At 40.7% G+C, this 21338-nt stretch overlaps 1 protein-coding gene across 2 annotated transcripts; it reads right to left on the bottom strand.

Moving 5' to 3' along the window:
- Positions 1–156: 156 nt before the first annotated feature.
- wls (Wnt ligand secretion mediator) lies at positions 157–19562 on the bottom strand. Of its 2 annotated transcripts, none has more exons than XM_079349491.1 (12): positions 19137–19562; positions 12729–13001; positions 8624–8748; positions 8036–8197; positions 7716–7852; positions 4797–4965; positions 4556–4653; positions 4300–4363; positions 3652–3795; positions 3430–3513; positions 3112–3280; positions 157–1215 (listed from the first exon to the last, which is right to left on the bottom strand). In XM_079349491.1, the coding sequence occupies exons 1-12, from the start codon at positions 19240–19242 to the stop codon at positions 1106–1108; spliced, it is 1641 nt and encodes a 546-aa protein (XP_079205617.1). In that variant the 5' UTR covers positions 19243–19562; the 3' UTR covers positions 157–1105. The 2 variants fall into 2 exon arrangements, with proteins under 2 accessions (XP_079205617.1, XP_079205618.1); XM_079349492.1 differs by having other exon boundaries at positions 3127–3280.
- Between the last annotated feature and the right edge of the window lie 1776 nt (positions 19563–21338).

The raw sequence follows: 21338 nt of genomic DNA, 5'->3' as shown, positions 1-21338 counted from the left end.
TAGCCTGCCACACACAACTCATAATCATTGCTGTACAGCCAATGTATTTAAACTGGGCATTATATAAATAAACAAGCCCAGATTTTGTTAGCAGTAGCCTAAATTTGGTTTAGTTTGAGGAACTTAAGGTTCGAAAAATAAACAGAGACATGTCAATGTGTTTTCTTCTCTTGGTTTAATTTACTTTCAATAACTGTTAAATAAAATGACATAAGAAATCTTGATCCAAAAATATGACTTTGTTGTTCACAAACACCATGACAATACACAATTGTTTTAAGTAAAAGGTTGTTTTATTTAAATTATCATAGAAAGCAAAAACAAACTAAAAGCCATGTATAATAGGCTACAGACAACTTCAAAACAAATTGATGCATATACTTTGTGAAGCAGAAAATGAGCACTTTATAAAAAATAGATATCTACATTGTAACATAATGAACATACAGTATGCATTTCTCTAAGTGGCTGCTTGGTCTGTACATTTCCCCCTGGTGAAAAGATCCTCTACAAAAAGACCTCTTGAAAGACAGCAGTACTCAACGTAATCTACTTTTCTATGGAAGAATATGCTTTTGTGACAAGCTCTTAAGGCTTTCACTGTGTAGGTAGTTAAGTAGAATATCAAACCAAATTGTTAAATGTATCAAAATATCTTTATGGCTGTTTTACAAAAGTCTACTTTCATCTCCATGTATTTTAAATCAGAAATGTGACAGATGCTAATTTGGAACAAATTGGAGTTTCTTTATTTAACTCTTTGAATATGCGACTAAAGAGTTGAGCAACTTTTACAAACACGACAAAGTTCCCAAAAAAGAAGGAAACAGAGGAAAGGAATTGTACAGAGAGATTAAAAGGACTGAAAGGAGTATTGATTACATTCAGTCTTGGGTAACATTGTGGAACATAAGTAACACAGCTGAATTGTTTTTGCTGTAAAAAGATAACGGTTTTGGAACGGTAGGGCATGCAAAGTGGAGTGTTGATGTTGAGTGCAAAAGCATGTAAAGAAAAGCCTGTTTGATGACATGTATTAGAGGGAGGGGATGGTTGGAGCAGTAGGTCGCAGAGGAGCATCTCGTGAAGTCTAACAGTGTGGAACCTACTCCTGGGCCTCTTTTCCCGTCATCTTGTAGATCTCAGTGGGTCCATCAACATGAGTGATAGTTGTAGTCAGCTGGATGTCCTCTCCGCTGTTTCCTCCAACATCCCCTGCACACAAACAGTCCCTTAACACCCATACCAATAATCCAACCTAAATACACAACACCAGTGTTTTTTAAGTGTCCGACTGCCCCCTCCCCAAAAAGCTGTAAACCTCGGAGAAACGCTGTCACACTGCATGCATCCATTTGGTTCTTGTTCTGCAGATTCTTTATATTCCGTGGATCGTAACCTCCAGCAATACAAAGTTGTTTTCACTGAATTTCATTTACATAAATATTTTGTGCTTGTTAAAAACCAAAGTGAAACTCAAGAGCTGATGAGATAAATCAACACAGACTGAAACTTGGAGAGAGGGACCCCCTCCCATATAGACAGATTGGTTGACGCACTTGAGGGAAAGCTTCCAGCAATTCAAACACTCTTTTCTCTCCCTGTGTCACTGACGTCAGGAGATGGATGGATGGTTTTCATTACTTCCCTGCTTTCATCCCCCCCCTCTCTCTATCTACCCTTTCCTCTCTGTCTGGAAGGAAGCCTGGTGTCCATTAGAATCACCATCTCAAGCCAAAGAGACCCTGCTTTCCCCTGGGAATCTGGGTCTGTCTGAATCACCCACCTCCCCTCTTCTTCCTCCTGCTCCTCGTCCAAACACAAACTTTAGATGAATAGACAACTTTACAGCAGACACTCCATCAGGGAGAAGTGAGAGCTATTAAAACACTAATGACCTCATGATTAATGAAGTGAGAAGGATTGTTTAAGTAGTTTGTTATATTAAAAAAAATGGTGAAATTATTCACATATTTATGCTGCATTCATAATTTTCTCAAATGTAAAAAAAAACTAAAGATCAACTGTAACTAAGAAAAGTACATATAAGTATTCTTTGCAAATATTCATTACAAGTCATTCTTATCTATTATGTTATCTGGAGTATTTAATGCTTTTGGCTCTCATCTGGCACATCAAGCACAGCTCCAGTCTACTTTGGCATTTTGTTGAAAATAATCACTTAGACATTTCAGGACAATGTCGATTTAATGTACTGTTTGGTCACAAATTTTAAGCTATTTGTAGAAAAGTTAAAGTTAAGAACTTTGGGCTCCAGCTGAAAAGTATTTATGATGCAAAACTAAAATGTCATGTAGGCCTATACATTTATTTTCAGATCTGATCCCTATTTAAATGGAATGATCTTGGTTCTATACACCATCAGATGCAGTCATACATCTTACTAATCACAGCTCCAGAGGTATTGGTAGTGTTCCTCCTTTCAGGACAGCAGTTGTTTTTTCAATTTAAACAATTAACTACCCTTTTGTACCGTTATGTCCTCATGTCGCTTTAGAGTCCAAGTCAAAGGTCATGAACTTCATTAAAAATAATCTCCATGGGACCTGAGACTGACTGATTACTAACCCCCCCACAAAAAACATGTTTCTGTGAACATTATTCACTGAATGTGCTGGAAGTCACTCACATCTTATGTTAAAAAAAAAAAAGTTTTTATTTTCCATCTGAAGCCCTCCAACTGCACATTCTGAACTCTCTGTAAAGTAAGAAGTCATTTTGACAGCAGCAAATACAGAACAAAGGGAATGGACAGCTGCTTCCACTCTGACTGGGGCTGACCCAACCACGGCCCTGCCATCTTCGTCATCCCTGCAGAGTGCCAGGAACCAAACCTCACATTCAAACAGCCTCTATACACTTTCCCTCCTCCACTTCCATTTATGTAAGCCTGACTTTGTCTAGCCGACTCTATGACAACCTCAGTCGTTTTTTAAAAGAACATCCAACTGAAAAACTAATGACTGGCTTAAATGGAACTTTAACTGCTACAACCACTGTTTGAATTTTCTCAACCTACGATAAAGCAACTGAGAGCATTAGTAACTGACCATTCATCGCTTTACAAAACTAGTAGACTTGTATAGTTACCAGTGATGCACTGACCACTTGACTGCTCGTCTCCGTAGCGTTTGTGAGATGGTGCATAGAGGAACATGATGGCAAAAACGTACAGGTTCCACATGCCATAGATGCCGGTGAAGAAAGCACTGTTCACCTGCACCGTGTGGTCGCCCCAGTGCCAGTGGCCCTCATTCACCTACAAAAAAAGTCAGACATTTTTAGTACGACTGTAGGTTTTTGGACACATGCAAACAAACTTGTAGTTACTGTGAAATATGCACAAAAATAAAAATCTGTTCAGTATGGAGGGTAGTACTTTGACTTTAAGACATAAATGCGACTCACCTGACTGATGATGAAGAAGATCACAGTCATGGCAGCACATGCAAGAGTGACCAGCATCAGGAACTTAAACCTGAAAATCAGACCCTGAAAGCCAATCAAAGGAATGTATTAGAGTTACAATTACTTTGTGCTGCAGAGATCAGCTTTCATGTCCAAATAGCATTTAGCTGGTTTTAAAGGATATGCAGGAGCACAACCGTAAGACTTAAGGTTTAAACACACCTCATAGTGCAGGCGCCTGGCCTTTGACATGGCTGGCAGGGATGTCCTCTTGCCGCTTATATTGCGGAAGACTTGAAACACCATGAAGCAGAGGAAGAGGAAGTAAAGGCAGGCACAGATTCCTGCAACTATAATGAAGGCCATCTGAGGAGAATGTAGTCAAGGCGACAACCCAGGATTGTCCACAGAAAGAGTCAAACGAGTGGTGCCAAGCATGTAAAGATGTTATAACTAAAAAAAATCCACAAATGACTCTTCGTTCCAAAATAGTTGGACCATGAATGGTATTGAGGTTACATCTCAAAGGCAGTAGCTGGTGACTTTAAACTCACCGGGTATAGCATGTGATGAATATTGGTATGTAGAGAACATCTGATGACAATGTCACACACTTAAATGTAAAAATTAAATTTCCAGAGCGCTGCAGTAACATGTCTCACAAAGCAACATGTTTATTCTAACAAAAAGAGCGGACCATAAAAATGTTTGACTGCTAAACTGCAGAACATGATTTGGCTGTTTTAATCTCAATAGGTTTTGATGTATCCGACCTTTTATAAGAGCCATTTGGAGCACTGATGGCAGACTCTCCATATACAGTATGTATACATATGATAGCCATGAGAAAAATAAAGTTAAAAAGGATACAGCAAGCTCAGTTCCCACATCAGACGCCCAAATGCTGTAGAAGGGATTTTTCAGCTGGACTCCTCTGGAGACGCACACAAAAAAAAAAAGATTTATATTTCCTAAAATCTGTCACAAGATCATTGACAAAGAAACATCTACACAGCCTTCAAAGATGAATGCATAACACATTCTATTTTTTCCATCTACTGATATTGACCAATTTTATAAATCATCTCTACTATATATTATAACAAATCAAAAAACGTGGGCTCACCTTTCACACATGTCAAAGATAAAGAGGCAGAAGGAGCCAAACACGATGGGTCCCACCTGCTTCCAGTAGACTGAGAAACGGTTCCTCTCAGTCTGATCCTGAAAGAAGAAGGAAGACCCGTCTTTGAGATGGGTAAAGTCTGCCATGGTAAAAACATGCTGTGTGATCACTAATAGTAAGCAAACCAGCATGATTTATATATAACTCGTCAATCAATAACTAAGTAGGTCGGTTAAAGTACCATGAGGTGCTCCCCACAGAAGATGATCCAGAAGGAGAGCAGCATGGAGTAGAAGATTCCCTGCCTGATGTCTCCAAAAAGAAGCATCCAGGTCCAGTTGAAACCAACAGAGAACCACTCCACTGGGATATTGATGAAGGTCATGGAGATACCCAGAGCGAGGATAACCCTGAGGAAAGAGGAAGCTGTTTTACAACTCTAATTTTTCACTATCATGACAGTCATGTGAGTAGAAGCAAGAGGCATGGAGGTAACATTGAGAGACAACTCCACTTGTCTTCCTTAGTTAATGGAAATTGTTAAAAAGTTCACACATAATAATTTGTGGGAAAGAAGCAGCTGATCACCCAACATCCTGCGTTATAAAATTAGAAAGTAGTTTAAATTTAAACTACTTTCAATTATTGGGTCAGTTTGCTTTGGATTAGAGAATAAACTAAGGCCCAAAGAACTTATGACCCTTATACACCCTGAGGGATACCTCACTTAAAAACGAGCTGATCCTATGTGAGCGGTAACTATGTGTATGTGAGCAGCAGCTCAGCAAGACGAACTGCAACGACACAGATTTAGCTAAACACTCATTTAAAAAGTGCCTAATTCAGTGTTTTGACCCACTTTGATAATCTTTGTTTTAAAAAAATACAGACTGTGTTGTCAACTATGTCCCATTTTAATAAACCATTTCAGTTTAACTTGTGAACTACCAGCTTTTTAAAATCAGCCTTCATTTATAAACAAGAAATGAAAATGATGAGATGAAAATGATGAAATATGCTTTCAGATAAAATATGAAGATTTAACACTCAAATCTGTAGTACATCTTTTACACAAACACAATCAATAAGCGAGGCTTCTTCTCCATCTGCTGAATCAGGCTTATAGATCCTGGGACATACTTATTATCCATTCAACCACAACCTGTCTCATCCAATTCTACATGATTTATTAACTCTCCAAAAAGTCTCATCACGAAACCTTGAAAATCAACATTTAGAGAGGGAAAAGGGCTTAATGTATTAAGAACCATCAGCCTGAAGCCCGAGGGGAGACCGGAGCAGGTCCCTGCATGCCGTCAGTAGATCAAAGGTGGATTGTAAATTGACAGTTAAGAGGGCTAAACAGACAAAGAGTGTGTCTAAGAAAGATAGTGGAGGGAAAAGGCAGCAGACAAGGTAACCTGAGAACACGTGGGTGCTAAAATGTTTTGAGAAGCCTGTGGATAATAAAAGTAACTCAACACAGCTTCGAGACAGCTCATCAGCGTTGTTCTTTGGAGCGAATGGAGTGAAAACACATTTGACTGGTATGTAGGGAATGTGTCCTGGGTACCATCAACACACACGGGAGAGCAGAGATTAGTATCAGTCCGTGTGAATGTGTGGAAACAGGAAGGGCTCAGTATGAAAAGTTAGAGGTCTGAAACAGAGCTTTACACAAACATTAACATGTGATAGCAGGAGACAAACAGGTGTAACTAATACCATGGATACTGTCTGAATCATATCTGGGTTGCCTGTTCCCGTGCCTCTTCTATTATGCATGTTAACATTCTGACACACATAACTCAGCAGTGCCTTCATTAATGCCCGCAGCTGGATGTAGAATCTCAGGGATTCAATTTTTTATGAAATACATCTGCACCCGTTTTCACACTGAAAGTTACCACTCACATCCGTCCTCTAAGTTTAGAAACAGTCTGACGCTTCTCATCCTGACACCTCTGTGGACGAGCATGACAGGAGACTCTGGTAAAGGTTTTACAGCATGAAAAAATCATCTTCTGGCACACAAATAGGGAACGGGCCGCACTTCAGGTCATATGGGAATAAGAGCCTTCAGCTGGAAAATACAAATACAGTGGGAAGGAGAGAGAGTGTGCGTGTGCGCGTGTGTGTGCGCGCATCTAAAGTGAGCTGGTGTGTGTGGCCTTAATGTGTGTCTGCAGCATGTGTCACTTGAGTGCTAGCTTGCAGATTTTGTGACGTGTTTCACGCTTGGCCTGGCACTTCCTGTGGCGCAGAATGCTGCCTCTTACTGATCTGTCTTCCCAGCACGGCAGGGGGTTAGACAAACACTGAGCTCTAAGCATGGCTTCAGCTTTGCAAAGCATGGCATTCAAAACTATCTGCTTCAGGCAGAACAACACATATTTGCTGCTCTAACCGTCATGGTGTTTAGTTAAGAAAACAACACTAATGTCTCATGATTTTAATATATTCTGAGAGGAGATCCAGCCTTCTTTTGTGTGGAAATCAGAAACCTACAAGTTCTTATGGCAGTTGAACATGCATTAACAGTGAAAAGTGTGGCCTGATCTCGTTCCTATAAAAAAAAAAAATAATCCTCCTCAGAAGAACATCTCCATCTACTGAAATTGACCTTGAAATCATTTAATCCATAATACGTATATATACTATGTCTTATTCAGAATGCCAATTCAAGCCGCAATATTTTGGTCCCTCTGTGACTTTTCGCCTCCAGACTGAATGTCAGAGAGGTAAAGGGGGGAGGAATTGATCCCCCTTCTGTACCGTCAGAGGTAGTTCCAGAGACGAGCCGATTTCAGCAAAGCCAGCGAGGAAGTGCAGGGCTCTGTGCGTGTGTGCATCTCAGACTGTGTGTTTATGTGGCGCTCCGCTGTGCCATGCTGCCACAACGCTGAAATGCAACGTGAATTCACAGACTGTGACAACGATATTGCCCCCTCACAGAATCAATATGAATATGCAAAGATGCGACGACCTTAGCTAAAGGTCCCATATTATTTTTCTGGTCTTACAGTATATGCTCTGTAATGTGTTTTCCAGGTGTCTTGTGCATGATTAGATTGATATGCGCACAATTTCAAAGTCCGCGGAAACGTGTCAGACCATCTTCATATCAGATGAGCTACAAATGACGAGAGAGCTGTCTTACTTCTCCAGCAGCACAGGAGGTCTGCTCATCAGGGTGATCCGTCTCCAGTACCAGATCATGATGATGAGGATGCTAGGTGTGAGGAAGGTCTTCATGGCAAACCACACTTTGGTAAAGCCGCCGTTCTGGTGGATGCTCTTGAAAGAGAAATTTAAAAAAAAAAAAAAATCCAATAAGCACAGCACTAAGACCAGCACAATAAGACTCAAAAATTAAATCTTTCACTGCCACAATTAAAAAAGGACCATTGACAGTGTGGGGTAACCAGAGAGAGAGCCAACTAACTTTGATGTACAGTTTTCAATTTAATGCACACTTACTACTAGACGAATGTCTTTGATTTCTCCGATCCCAACATTGACCTTCTTCCGTTCGTTGACAGGCAGGCGGATGTTTAAAAGATAGTACTTGTGGGCCACACTGCCGACCTCCATGAATGGCAGCAGGTCACACTCATAGTAACGCCCCTCGTTCTCAAATGTCTGTAAGAAAGACAGCAAAACATTTATCTGAAGGTAACTGATACATATTTTAACAGCTCAGTAGTTAGACACTCCGCCCCATGTATAGAGGCTATACTGCTCGTCACAGCGGAGGGTTCAAATCCCACCTCGCCCATTTGCTTCATGTCCTGCACCACGTGCTCTCCTTCCAATATTTCCTGTTTTTCTTCAAGTAGAGGCAAAAGTGCCCAATGTCAAAGACTAAGATTAGCTTCTATAATATAACGGGGACAGGACTTCAATCAGATGGAGAAACAAGTCAGAACTAAGTATACATTCAGATCACATCATTAGGAGTGTTTGGATGTGTGTTTGATGATACAGGTTATATAATGGTTTCTGTGTGCTGGAATAAGTTCTTTATATATAGCAAAGACGTGTTATAGTGAGGTGTCGTTCCCACACCTTGGTAGTTGTGAAGTTGCAGTTGAGTTTCCTCTGTTCAAATGAGTGAGCCATCTCAGTCCACTCACTGAGTGTGTCGTCTCTGTAGGCCAGGCCCACATCAATGGTGGCCAACGCTCCGTCCTCTGGAAAGAGTGAACAAAGGAACAATCACTTTTTTTAAATATTCTGATGCACATTAAGTTGTTAATGATGTTTTTAAGTGTGTATGCGAGTCACTAAATATTTTCAAAATTCAAATCCAGTTGGTCCAAAGTTATGAAAGAGACTTCTAGACTAAACTATAACGTACAAATAAATAATGTTTGCAGACCGCTGGATGAATTCACTGAATTAGACAATAATGTAGGTTTGGATTTAAGTTCCAGTTTTTACCTCCACGCTCCACCATCTCTTCTGACTCTTATTACATCAGTGATGGGACAAAATGAAGACCTGATGACAGATGAGCCCTTTTAACTAGAAAGACCAGCAAAGTGACCACGCTGCTAGCACTGACATGGAGCATTCTCCAAAACAATCTGAAAACACACTTTCAGGCATCATACTGATGTTTTGCATGGTACAGTCTCCAGGGGTGGTGGATTGTTAAACCTAGGAACTCTTCTTTTCTTTCTAAAAAACATCAGGGCTTTCCAAACAGCCGACTGCTCACTTGATGAGAGCGAGCTTCTTCTCTTGTTGATAGTGATAAAGAAGTTTAACTCACAAGTTGCTTAATTCTTTTTTGCAATAATTTTCGACATGTTACGAATTGGGTAAGCAAACAAACGCAAATACACAATGTTGTAATTATCAGTGTATAGATTAGTGGCATTAAAATGTACAGGAGTCCACCAAATGTGGCTGGGGGACACTGCTAGCTGTTCACTTGTTCTCACTCCTACATGCCCTGTGTCACATGGACTCATATGAATTCCCATGTAGATATCTCTGCTGTGTTGTTTTAATGTTTCTTCACAAAATAAAGTAAAAAACTCAGCTGCCAGGGTCGTTCGAGGCTTGTCTTTGTTTTTAACTACTTTTAAATCAACATGATTATCAAAGTTATCATTTGTGTGTTAACATTTGGTCCTGCCACTTAGAATGAGTCTCAAACTGAGCATGTAATCATATTCAGTGATTCAGTTTGCTCCCTATGGTGGCCCAAATCTAGTTTACTTCCCTCTTGACATGTAGTCCAATAAGACCTTCAGCTGGCCTCCAACAGCCCAGCCCAGTGATTCCAACAAACTATTACAACTGCATCTTTAGATCACATTACAAAGCCAAGTGTTCTCTGCTCCAGCCCTCCTGAGTGCCTCTTGTGCCGTTATGAAACAAGCTGGAATGAAGAGAAAGAAACCCAGTGGCCTGTGCTGCGAGAAGGGGGGGGGGGAGCAGAGGAGGGGGAGAGTGAACCAGATGAGAACTGGCAGCCGACTGTCTCCGCAATACCCTCCACTCCGCCATTGGTCGAGAGAGATACCCTCGAATGTCGGCTCACTTCATGCAGACATTCCTCTCTAGTCCAGTGGCAATCGTCACGGAGACTAAGCCTCCTTAACAGCTGTGTTATTGCTGGACCAAGGCCAAGGGGTGCCTGGTGCTGTGGTGGAAAGGGGCAGGTGGGTGGAGTGTAATAAGGGCGCAGCTCTTCTCTTGGATATACTGTAGAACGTTACAGATAAGGTCGTCCAGACAGAGCTAACCATGAGCTCATTCGCCAGACAGCTGTGTAACAGAATCCGTTACTTTTGGCACAGACAGTGTGATGGTCAGGATGGAGACTGAGTAGGGGCCATTTGTTACATTATTAAAATGAAAGTATTTCTCAAAAAAAGTATTAAGATTTTGCCTTTAACAAAGTTATAAATAAAGTTTTGAAAATTTGAAAAATGGGAAGGGTTAAATGAAGTATCAGAAAAGGTTTAGCAAGTTCATTGGTATTCTGCTTTAGCAGTATTCCCATTTACTTATTTTGTCATTATAAAACAGCCCCAAGGCTTTCCTTTAACTCAAGCTAGCTGGTGCATTCGAGGCGGAGCTTTTACTAGCACAACTTGTCTTAGGAGAATAACGGGAAAGAAAAGTGAACTTTTCAGGGAATAAAAACCCAAATGTTTCAAGGTTGGGCTTCAGCAGCAATAGCTGGATGCTTCCAAAAAATCCATCTCTGGAAGTCAGCTCCCATATTTACAGCACCTTGTGAAGCTGAGAAAGATGAAAATGAGTCTGTAGCATCTGGCAGAGAGATTTACCAGTCTGAGGTCTCGGCTGATTCACAGACTCCCCTGTATGACAGCCAAGCAGTAAACAACACACAGCTTCTGAACACATCATGCCGAGTCCAAGAATGTGAGCAAGCAAAGCAAGCTGATGACTCAGTCCACTTTGTGACATGACTGTTTAGACAAGCAAGACCAGAAAGGCTGGGTCATTTCAGATTCAGCAGCAAACTTTTAGATCTCGACACTGTGACAATTATCTTCATTATGTATCCTGATAGTCACAATATTGTCAAGAAGGTACATATTTATAAGGATTGAGAGTCCTTCTGTAATGATGGGACTTTAAGACAACTATGAAGCTGAAGTAAACATTCATATGTCTAGCTTTACATTTTAAACCGTGAAGCCAAAGATGTGATTAAGACTCAAAACGCCTTTTCCAGGCCCTCCTGGTGTTCCAGTCATTTATTAGACTTTCCCATCATCCTCTCTAATCCCGTCTTTGAGGATCTCAAGCACCCTGCCAGGATACCAAACCCTGTCTTTTTCCACATTCCACTCCTCCCTCTCCTATCAGTCGAGAAATGAGATGTGTGCCTGCTCATCCTGGTGGAGGAGCATTAAGGGGTTAGAGTAAAAAGTTACTGGAAACCAGATATCTGATAGAGCCTGGGGACAAAAAAAACAAGACTTTAGCTTATCAAGTTCCAAAGGTCAGAAGAAAATGATCAGTATAAAAGACTTCTAGTTCAAATGTCTCTTTTTCCCCCAACAAAGCTTTATGTGTCACTGAACATGAAAGGGTTTCTACAGGGTCACAAACCTCCTCTGGTGCTTAATTCAGGTTATATTTTGACCAAAGCACAGCACAGAGGTTTCATTTAGAGCACCAGAGGACTGTTTGAAGTATAAGTAAATAAGCAATAAATGTTCCATAAATACATTGCAGTTATTGCAAATCAATTAGTTTCCCTCCCACAAATACAGTGGAAAGTTACAATATATTGTTTAAATACATTGATGTAGAAAATGTTACATTCTTTCTATCGGTCGTTGGAATGTAAAAAATACAAATGAGAATCAAACACTACGCATATTTTGAAGTGATAAAAAAAAGGGGTTGAAGTCCACTGAACTGGGACGACATCACATCCAAAGAATGTAAATTCTATAGCTGCATGTCGTTGCTCGGAGGCATCAACAAAGAACGGGTCTAAATTACCTCTCTCCTCTCCTAATACCTAACACAAGGACGTCGAGACACACACCCCCCCCCCCCCAGGGTTTTTTAGAGAGCAAACAGCAGTACATCCATCATTGTTTGCTGCCTTTCACTGGAACAGAAATCCAATCTACTGATTGGACACATCTCTGGGTTTCACAAGTGTTCTCTCTGATAGACTTTAGTAAAAAAAAAAACAGAGGGCTTCATCCTTCAATGACTTCTTGCAGAGGCAATGAGAGAGTCATAACATTAAGTTAAAATAGTAGATTTATATGTCCTTTTAGATGAAAGGAATGTGTGAGTGGTTGGAAGTTACAATGGATATGAATATTTCAGTGGCTACCGTGGTAACAATCAGCCTCTGCAAATGTTTGTTTTCAGATTGTGAAGAAATAAGAGGTGTGACCCATTGTTGGAAAAATAAAATCTCAGACCCTGAACATATGTGGCACATACTTTGAATGAACCAAACTTTAAAAGCAGTTAACAAATTACTGTTTATTTATTGACTTCCAACTGAATATTTGATTCTCCTCAGGTTCCCTTGATGCCAAGTACAATGAAAGAAAGCCTCGAACAAGCATGTTTACATTAGTGAACACTTCATTCTCCTACATGATGAAACCATTCCCCGGAGAAGAAACACCCCAAGAAAAGTTTAGGTTCTCACCTATTTGATTGTACATCTTAAATGCGATGTCAAACTGCAAGATGACCAGCATAAACTGGAACCAGGGGCTCATCTCGTTGTTATTCATGGGAATGTGGACTGCAAACACGATGTTGTTTGCCTCAATCTTCTTGGCCATGGCCTCGTCAAAGGTACGGATCTTTTCACATTGGTTAGGACCCCAGGGCATAAACCATTTTGTTTCCTGTCGATGCTTGATTGTGTCCACACACTTTGTGGCCAAGTAGTGGACCGCTGTGGTGGGGCTGGGAGCTGGGGAGACAAAACACAGTTTGAGAAATGTTAGACAAGATGTCTATTTGAAATACTGCAAATAAGCATCTATTTAACAAAAAAAACGTGTGTGTGTGTGTGTGTGTGTGTGTGTGTGTGTGGGTGTGGGTGTGGGTGTGGGGGGGGGGGGGTCCTGCTTAGCTCTTAATGTCCACTCAAATTAATACATTGCTCTCATTATTCAACTGAGCAGTTCAAGTCATCCAGTTGGTTTTGAGCCAAATCCAGTCCAAACACCTTGACAATTACTTTAACACCGTTTAGAAATGTCTGGTTTCTCTCTCTCTTTGAAGTGATGTGGGGGGGGAATGTCCTGAAAGCTCTCAGGCACCAATTACACTGTTTACACTTTGACATTCATGAGTCTGACAAGACCGGCGGTACACAAAGGACTTGAGTCAGTGAGCCATCATTATCATGCAGACTCAAAAATCCTGTGGTCTCCTACTGTAAAAAAAACCAGAGGACTTTTGTCAAAGACATCAAAGAGGTCTGATAGTCATGGTGTACCTCAAGGTCTGAAGCTAAGTCCACAGGTATATTCTAAACATCCTGTCGCAGAGACACACATCGGGCTCCGTGAGCCTGTTTGATCGGCTATAAGCTAAAGCCAGAAAAAAAACATGTCTTTATGCAAAAATCGAGATTCTTATCTTCTGAGATTTTAAATTGATTCATTACTTTCAAAAATTATTTATTTTATTTGGTGGGGGGCTCAACTCCCTGCTAAGTGCTAAGGCTAGCTCTTTAAGAACGCAAAATAGAGCATCAAGAAATTCCTCCAGTCTCACAGATGACTGGAGTAGATTCTACTGTGTGCTAGATCAAAAATAGACTTTGAATCAAGAATTCAAAGTCTATTAAGATGAATCAAATCTTCACCCCAAAAATTAAAATCTAAATTGTGACACACCCAAAGATTCGCAGCCTTGAGCTGGGATTGTCCCAATCTTTTTGTCATTATCAGGTCCAATAAACAACATGAAGTCCAGTCCTTTTGACAAATTAACCCACCTGTAGATTAAACAAAAACCTGAGCTGCCCTCCAATAAGAATAAAAACTGCTTTACTTTTTTTTGATCCAGGAACAAAACACAACTGAATAAGACAGATTTGGAACATAGACAAACATCTATAATCATAGGTGATATTCTCCTGAACATTTTTAATTAAATTTGTACTTTTCTGATTTCATCATCAAAATCTGTGATTATAGTTAAACATTTTCATATGAGGATCCTGCAGACGAGTAACTTCAAGGGTACAACAATGAAGTTTATAAGTGCAAGTTTATCACAACCAGACTCGACTTTGTGAAAAATCAGTCCATTTGTGAATTTAAAAAAATGATGAACCATTTTTAAGAATAAACAATAACTCTGTAGCTGTTTAGCAGTCTTGGTGTTGGCATGCTGGACCAAAACTAATTTCAAGACATCACAGTGGGGTTTGGAAATAAATGAATCCTCTCTCTAATGAACATTCAACATCTTAACAGTTTAATAGACAAAGAAAATCAGCAGATTGTTTGACCTTAAAACTATCGTTAGTTGAAACTCTGCAACAGAGGTGTTGCTAAAATGAGCCAAAAAAAGACAAAAGGACATGAAAGTATGGGACCACTTGGATGCTTCCCAGAAACATCACATAACCAAAGATGCAAATAAATAAGCACACACCCCTCTCCTGTTTGTATCAGAGCCAGGGCAATAGCAGCTAGTGCAGGCAATGACTACAGACCGTTTGAGTCTGACCTTTTAACAAAACATAAAATTGAGCGAACCAATGTCCCACCCTCCATTTGATCTCATCCGGCTTTACATCATGAAAAGCATCTATGACAACAATGACCTTTGTCATACAGGCAAACTACTATTAATACCTAAATAAGTACAATGACTTGAAAATGAGTGTGCAGGTGTTTCCAATAAGTTTGAGCAAATTACAAGAAAAGAAGAAGAGGAGAAATACCTGAGAGGGCCATGTTGTTTGTAACCCGTCGAAGACTCACTAAGATGTAATTACTGTTGAGTATGCCTGTGGGGAATACTGACTCATAGGGTAAAGATGAAAGCCCAGTGGGTTTTTTTTTTTTTAATTCAGTCCATGAAAAGATGTGAGGCAGATCTGAGGAGACTGTAATCACTGCAAGTACAGACTAGTGAGGAACAACACCTTCAGACAGTAGATACCCAACCATAACTGCAAGAAAACTGTAAAAGTAAAATGATGCTATGGATTGATAGAGCACAGTTTGTCCTTTTTTTCTGAAAATCTTTTGACTCGTAAGGTGGACACTCTGTACACACCCATTGGTGAACAGACTCAGATATTCAAAAGACTCAACTGTTTGTCACCCTCAACCCTCAAGTGTGTTAAAAAAATGGTGTAATGACTGTTTAAAATGAGAAATGCAGAATTGGGACATTAGTCTCAGCTGCAATGAACACCATATAAGAAATGCCAGGGGTAAAGGTGAAGGTGAACACAACTCAGCCATGAATATCTCAGCGATTGTGTCACGAAAGTGAAAGGACGCAAAAGTGCGGCTGAACTTCTTCATTGAACATCATGCATGCAGTAAGTTGGGCTGCACAGTATATAGCAATGTCATTGTCTAGTAAATGCACAATTAATACATCACGTTTCCCACAGCTTCCTAAACGGTTCAGAGACCTGGACAATGGAGACGAGTCAGCTCTCTTAATGTCTTGTGTTCATCCTCTGTTGAACTGGAAGTAGTTTGAGTTCTGTCGTAACCAGACACGTTACGGATAGTTCCAAAGCTCTTATAATGGAAACGAGGCGTTTGAGGAGAGAGGAGGGATGAAAAATTATACACAAGAGCAGACTTCACAAGTCTTTTTACTGACAGACATGTCCCCTTATTATCACATCACTCATTGATTGGACGCTGCTGTGGATCAGACTTGAACAAAACTTTAAATGAGATTACTAAGAGAAAAGAAGTGTTTGTCATGCGTATTCAAAGTAAATTATCTAGTTTAGATTTAATCAGATTAATACATTGGAGCATATCATAACCAAGTTTAATTACTTCATTTGTTGAGTGATTCACCATCAAACTACAAATCAGTTCATTTTAGGTCATAAAGTCAAAATCTTCATAATTGATAAATGTTGTTTTCATGATCAGTTACCTTCATGATCAGTCAGTTTAATTTTATTATTGTGAAAAACAAAGAGTGGAAGTCTGTAAGTGAACATTTTTACATTAATCGTTGTGTTGAGAAAGTTGAGTTCACAATCAGTTTATTAGAAGTCTAAATACAAACCAAAGAAGGAATAAATCATTGAATGGCCTTCTAAAGCTGGTCAATATGGTTACTGCAGGTTGTTTTTATGTACAGGTGTTTGTTGCCAGGCAACATACAAAACACAAAACGCTGCTATTACATTTGTTTTGTCAGAATCAATTAAAGGCACATTTGAGTGGACCAAATCAGCTGTCTGACAAATGTGATCAGCTGGTTTAATTGTCACAAACTGACATCACTCCACGTGACGCTTTGAAGCAAACGATATCTCGTACATATTTTCCTCATTCCCTTGCTCCTTGTGTCTCTCCCTGCACCTCAGGGTGGAAGGACTAATGTGAAAGAAAAGGAAAAGGCACAAGTGTGAGAAGAACAGAGAAGGAGCCAAAGAGACAGCTGATAAACCGTCTGACACCAGAAGGATTAAAAAGGAGATACAGTAGGCCGTCAGATGTCCATCAGACCGTCACCCTAATACTGCACGATGTTATCCCACCCAAACGGCTTTATTTGCAAAGATTTTTGAATGTTAATCAGCTTCAAATCAGGTTTAATCGAATCTGGCCAAATATTCAAGACAGCATGGTCCCAGTCTGAACGATTTAACATTGTTTGATTTGTGGGGGTCTGTAAGTGGAGTGGGTCTTCAGCCAGCACTAGTAGGGCCTCTCTGTCTTCACCTCCAGTACTGCCAGGACACGATGGTCTGGTTGGCATTGGGGGGAAAGCTGAGAAAACTGTTACAGAAGTAAAAGCAGCATTATTCATGTTCAGGCAGGTAGATGTTATGAAGTGAATGCCTTGAACCAGGAATTTTGGCTCAATTGCTGCTCAGATGGATTTGTCTCGTAGATAATGTAGGTCTGATAAAGAGTTTTTCAATCAATAAGACCAAAAGAATAAGGTCAAGTAAAAAAACAGAAGTAGCAGATGAGGCAAAAGAGTCCGCTATAATGAGAATATTCGTGCTTATAATCAATGCTGCGATTGTGCTATTCAACGGAATCACACAATGTCAAAAAGAGCGGACAAGAACATACCAACAAACAGGAAACATAATGCAGTCGTTTAAGCGCTGTGCAGCACACAGTATATCAACGTCTCTCTCATTGGATAGAAGTGAATTCTCCAGATAATATCCTGTGTCGTTCTCACAGCAGCTCAGACAGACTTTCTGCGGGTAATAAAAAACTAGGCAGGAGAAACTACGGGGAAAGTCAGAACAAAAATGCAAATGTTTGCATTCACACGACTTCTCCTGGAAATATCAGGAGTTTTCTGCAGGTATGAAAGCCCTGAATGCACGTAAAAGTACACAATCTGCATTGTCTGACCCTATTACTTATCAGAACATCTTATCAAACCCTGTCAATTGCAAAAGAGGGCTACAGGGTGAACACTTTACACAACGCTTAGCTTACGGACACCCCACACACCGTCATAAAACTCATCCATGACTATCTTCAAGGCCTGTTCAACCGTTTACAGCTCTGTAGAAATAAAAAAACAAAGCACACCTACACTCAGAGAAACAAAGACAACTTACAAAAGGGAATTGTACCCAGTTATCTGGAACCTCTTGCAGATCAATTTTATAGTGACCCTGAGGGTCTGTCCGCACCCGGGCTCCACCAGTCTCCGTCACAGTGCGTCTGGAATAATGGCCGTTCCCCTGAGCCTGCTGACCCCATGCCGTGTCCCTGGGTTTGTGGGGAAACAAGGGGAGAAAAACCCCTTTCTCCTCAATTACCCCTGCCGCCCTCGGCCACCAAGCAAACACAAAGGAATCTGGCTTCATTAAAACCATCTAAGCCAGGAACGCATCAAACCAGCTAATTTATCACAACCAGCCATGTTTGAGTGAGATGGACTGCAGGACTCGGAGACACACACGCACACACTGCTGGATGGTTTCCAGAGTCAGACCTAAGGAAAAAATAGGCATCTTTCACATGGACTACATTCTTCTATCAACTATTTGAGTGTGTGTGCACGTCTGTGTAAGTGTATCCGTGTACATGTCTGTGTGTGTGTGTGTGTGAGTGTGTGGGTGGATTTGAAGAAACTTGACAGCAACTCCAAGACAGTCCTTAAGGCAATATGCAACTCATGACAGTTGTGTGCATTGTGTGCGTGTGTGTACGACTTTCTGTATTAATGCAAATGAAAGAAGGGGAAGAGCATGGAGGAGGGAACATGAATGCAGTAGCCGCTAGGCGATAGGGATTTGGGGAGAAGGACAGGGAGGAAAAGGAAGGAGTGAAAGAAAGGTAGAGATGGTGCCTGGGGCCCCATACATCAGACAGACATTATATATGAGGGGGAGGGGGGAGGGGAAAGGGGGGGGGGGGGAAAGGGTGGTGGAAGAAGAAGGTTTTAGGTATAAAACCGAAAATGGACTGTTTTATTTAAGAGTAGCATATAACTGAAAAAGGGGAAGTAAAACCAAAGTGGAGTATGTCCTCTATTATATTTAGCCGAGGAAAATGAAGCCAACAGTCGTGGCATGCAGGCAGCAAACACCTTGATACAAAGCAGTGATTTAGCAGAGGTGCACCTCGCAGCTCTGGTGTCAAAGTCACTCTTTTCAAAGCGCCGCATTGTTTGTGAACGACTCGGTCAAGCCCACGTGATAAAACACACATTAAATTAAGAGTCCACCGTCTTTCCTTTCTTTCTTTTCAACACTTAATGTATTTTATATGCAGCCATTTTAACGCAGAGACCGACAACCAACTTTGACCGTGTAGATGTTATTGTCTGGATTTCAACAGGCACGCGCGCACAAAGACAAACGTGAAGCCGTGAAGATGATAAAAGTCAAAGATAAACTTACCTATTAAACCGCCCACCATGAAGGCAAACGCCTGGAACAAAAGCAGTGTAACTCCCACAATCACCAACTTTTTGGTGCTCATATTCTCAATAATAGCCCCCGCCATTGCGCACGAAAGATTGGCGCAGAAAATATGAGAACGAGCGAGAAACAAACACTAATGTGGCGGAAAAAAAGAGGCAAAAACGATGCATCAACGGCAAGTAGGAAGACAAGCTGGGCCCCCTCCACCGCTCTGCTCCAGCCTTTCAACTTCGAAGGAGGAAAGAAAGAAAAAAAAAAACAGCAGTCACATGACCGAGTTGCACTCAGCTTTATCCCCGAACAGCCTACACCAGACCGGGAAAGGTCTGTGGAGCGCCACCGCATTGCAATAGAGGCTGGTAATGCAGGTTACCGCGCTGCCACTGAGAGCTTGTTATAGCGCCCCTGTTGTGCGGGGAAGCTGCAGCCTCCAGGGCTATTTAAAGGACTATGTTAGAGGTCCTACTTCATGTTTAGTGTCCAATGACCGTCAACACATTGTTCTTCAAATTCTAGTTTCGTTGGAGTACAACAGGAGATATGAAACTTGGTGTTGTCATCTGCATCATAAACACATTCAAATCATAAACAAGTTTCCAAAAAAAAGAAATTATTTTTCAAATGGGACTCTATAAAGTGATAAACGTGGCCAACGCCAACTACTTTCTCTGAGAAAGTGTATTTACCCTGCTGTACAAGAGGTTAAAGTAGCCCAAGCATTTTATTGTAAGTTTATATTTAAGAATATTGCTAAAATTAGCAAACTACATTGTAATCGATGTATCAATGTTTGAATCACTTCAATTAACAAGCTGGCTAAAGTGCAGTTTGATTTTCCAAAACTTTATAGGACACACTTTAATTTATTTGCTGGCTCAAAAAGCAGTAGGCTTTTAGAGTAACACAACATGGAGATAAAAAGGCCTTCTTTGGTGATGAACAAGTTGCCTTGCTGAAATGTTGTTGTTTAGCCCAAAATGCTCCCTTTGACTTTTTCAAAGTAGCATTGGGACTTCTTTTCACAAGTGGCCTACGAGTAAAGAGATCTAACGGATGAACAGTCTCCTTAACACTAGTTGGATTTTGACAAGAACAGGGTCACCACAAGCTCAGTTTATTCTCGGCCTGTAGGGTCAAACTGTATCGGCAAATTGCCATGTTTCAAGGACAAGTACCCAGATCTTCACATTTGGATTTTCTGTGCACTTTAATGGCCTGTTAGGTAGATTGGTTCAAAAGCTGAGGAGCAGTCACTTGCCTGTGGCTCGTTTGGTAGAGGCTGAAAAAATTAACATGTCCAATGTGTCCAAGACTTAACCCTCCTTGCTCCTGCAACTTGGTGGGAGTTGTATGACTGCGTATGAGTGGGATTAGTTACTGTGTGAATGGGTTGGTGTGACGTGTGGTGACACCTCAATCTCAAGTCCATTTATCGTTTACCCTCTCTATGCAGGGTGCATAAATAGGCCTAATTGATGTGGCGTTGTAGAGTCGTTACATGATTCTCATTATGTCAAGTTTTTCAAGTTGTCATTGATCTTGTCAGTCCATGGCTAACATGTTTAAGCTCTCAAAAATTCAAAAACATACAGAAACTCAATTTTATAATAGATTCACGATCATTTATTTAGGGTTTTCCCTGAACTGTTCACTTTGAGAAATGGTACATATAGTTAAAAGTTTTCTATTGTGTGATCAAAGACTCTACTAGCAGCCTCCTATAAATTATTTCATTACGTCAGATTATTTGGCCCAGTCCACAATAATGAATTTAAATGCTCAGAAAACTATTTTAGAAGTGTTGGCAACACTGGGCAGCAGGGACCACTACAATAGATAGGTTCAGCTGCTGGGCTTTAACTAAGTTTCTACTAAGAATGCAAAATACGCAATGCTTAATGTCTGAATACACACAATGACTGCAGGATTGACATTTTCAGGCTGTAAATGTGGCTGCTGTTTCTTTTCTAAGAAACCTGTGTGCCTGCACATCCTTAAAGACAGCACAGATGTGAGCTGAGCTTTCATGTCTTCTTCCTGCTTAGACAGATGCTGCGAGCTGCACCGAGATCCCCGTCTCTCTTCCCAGGAGAGGAGAGACGAACTCAGTGAGAGCGAGCTGACAGTTTCTGTAAGTTTGAGTTGAAGTATGAATCCAGGTGTTTCAGAATAAGTGCA

The sequence above is a fragment of the Symphodus melops genome (assembly GCF_947650265.1).
Source record: "Symphodus melops genome assembly, chromosome: 7".
Taxonomy (NCBI): domain Eukaryota; kingdom Metazoa; phylum Chordata; class Actinopteri; order Labriformes; family Labridae; genus Symphodus; species Symphodus melops.
This window is presented reverse-complemented; position numbering and strand designations above follow the sequence as displayed.

Bases quoted from the DNA above. Each gene is read 5' to 3' on its own strand.
- wls (XM_079349491.1), bottom strand. From the start codon at position 19,242: ATGGCGGGGGCTATTATTGAGAATATGAGCACCAAAAAGTTGGTGATT. The intron at 4,654-4,796 runs GTACTTTAACCG...TTCTTCTTTCAG, and splicing joins TCTGTGGGGAGCACCTCATG to GATCAGACTGAGAGGAACCG. The intron at 3,514-3,651 runs GTGTGTTTAAAC...ATTGGCTTTCAG, and splicing joins CCAGGCGCCTGCACTATGAG to GGTCTGATTTTCAGGTTTAA.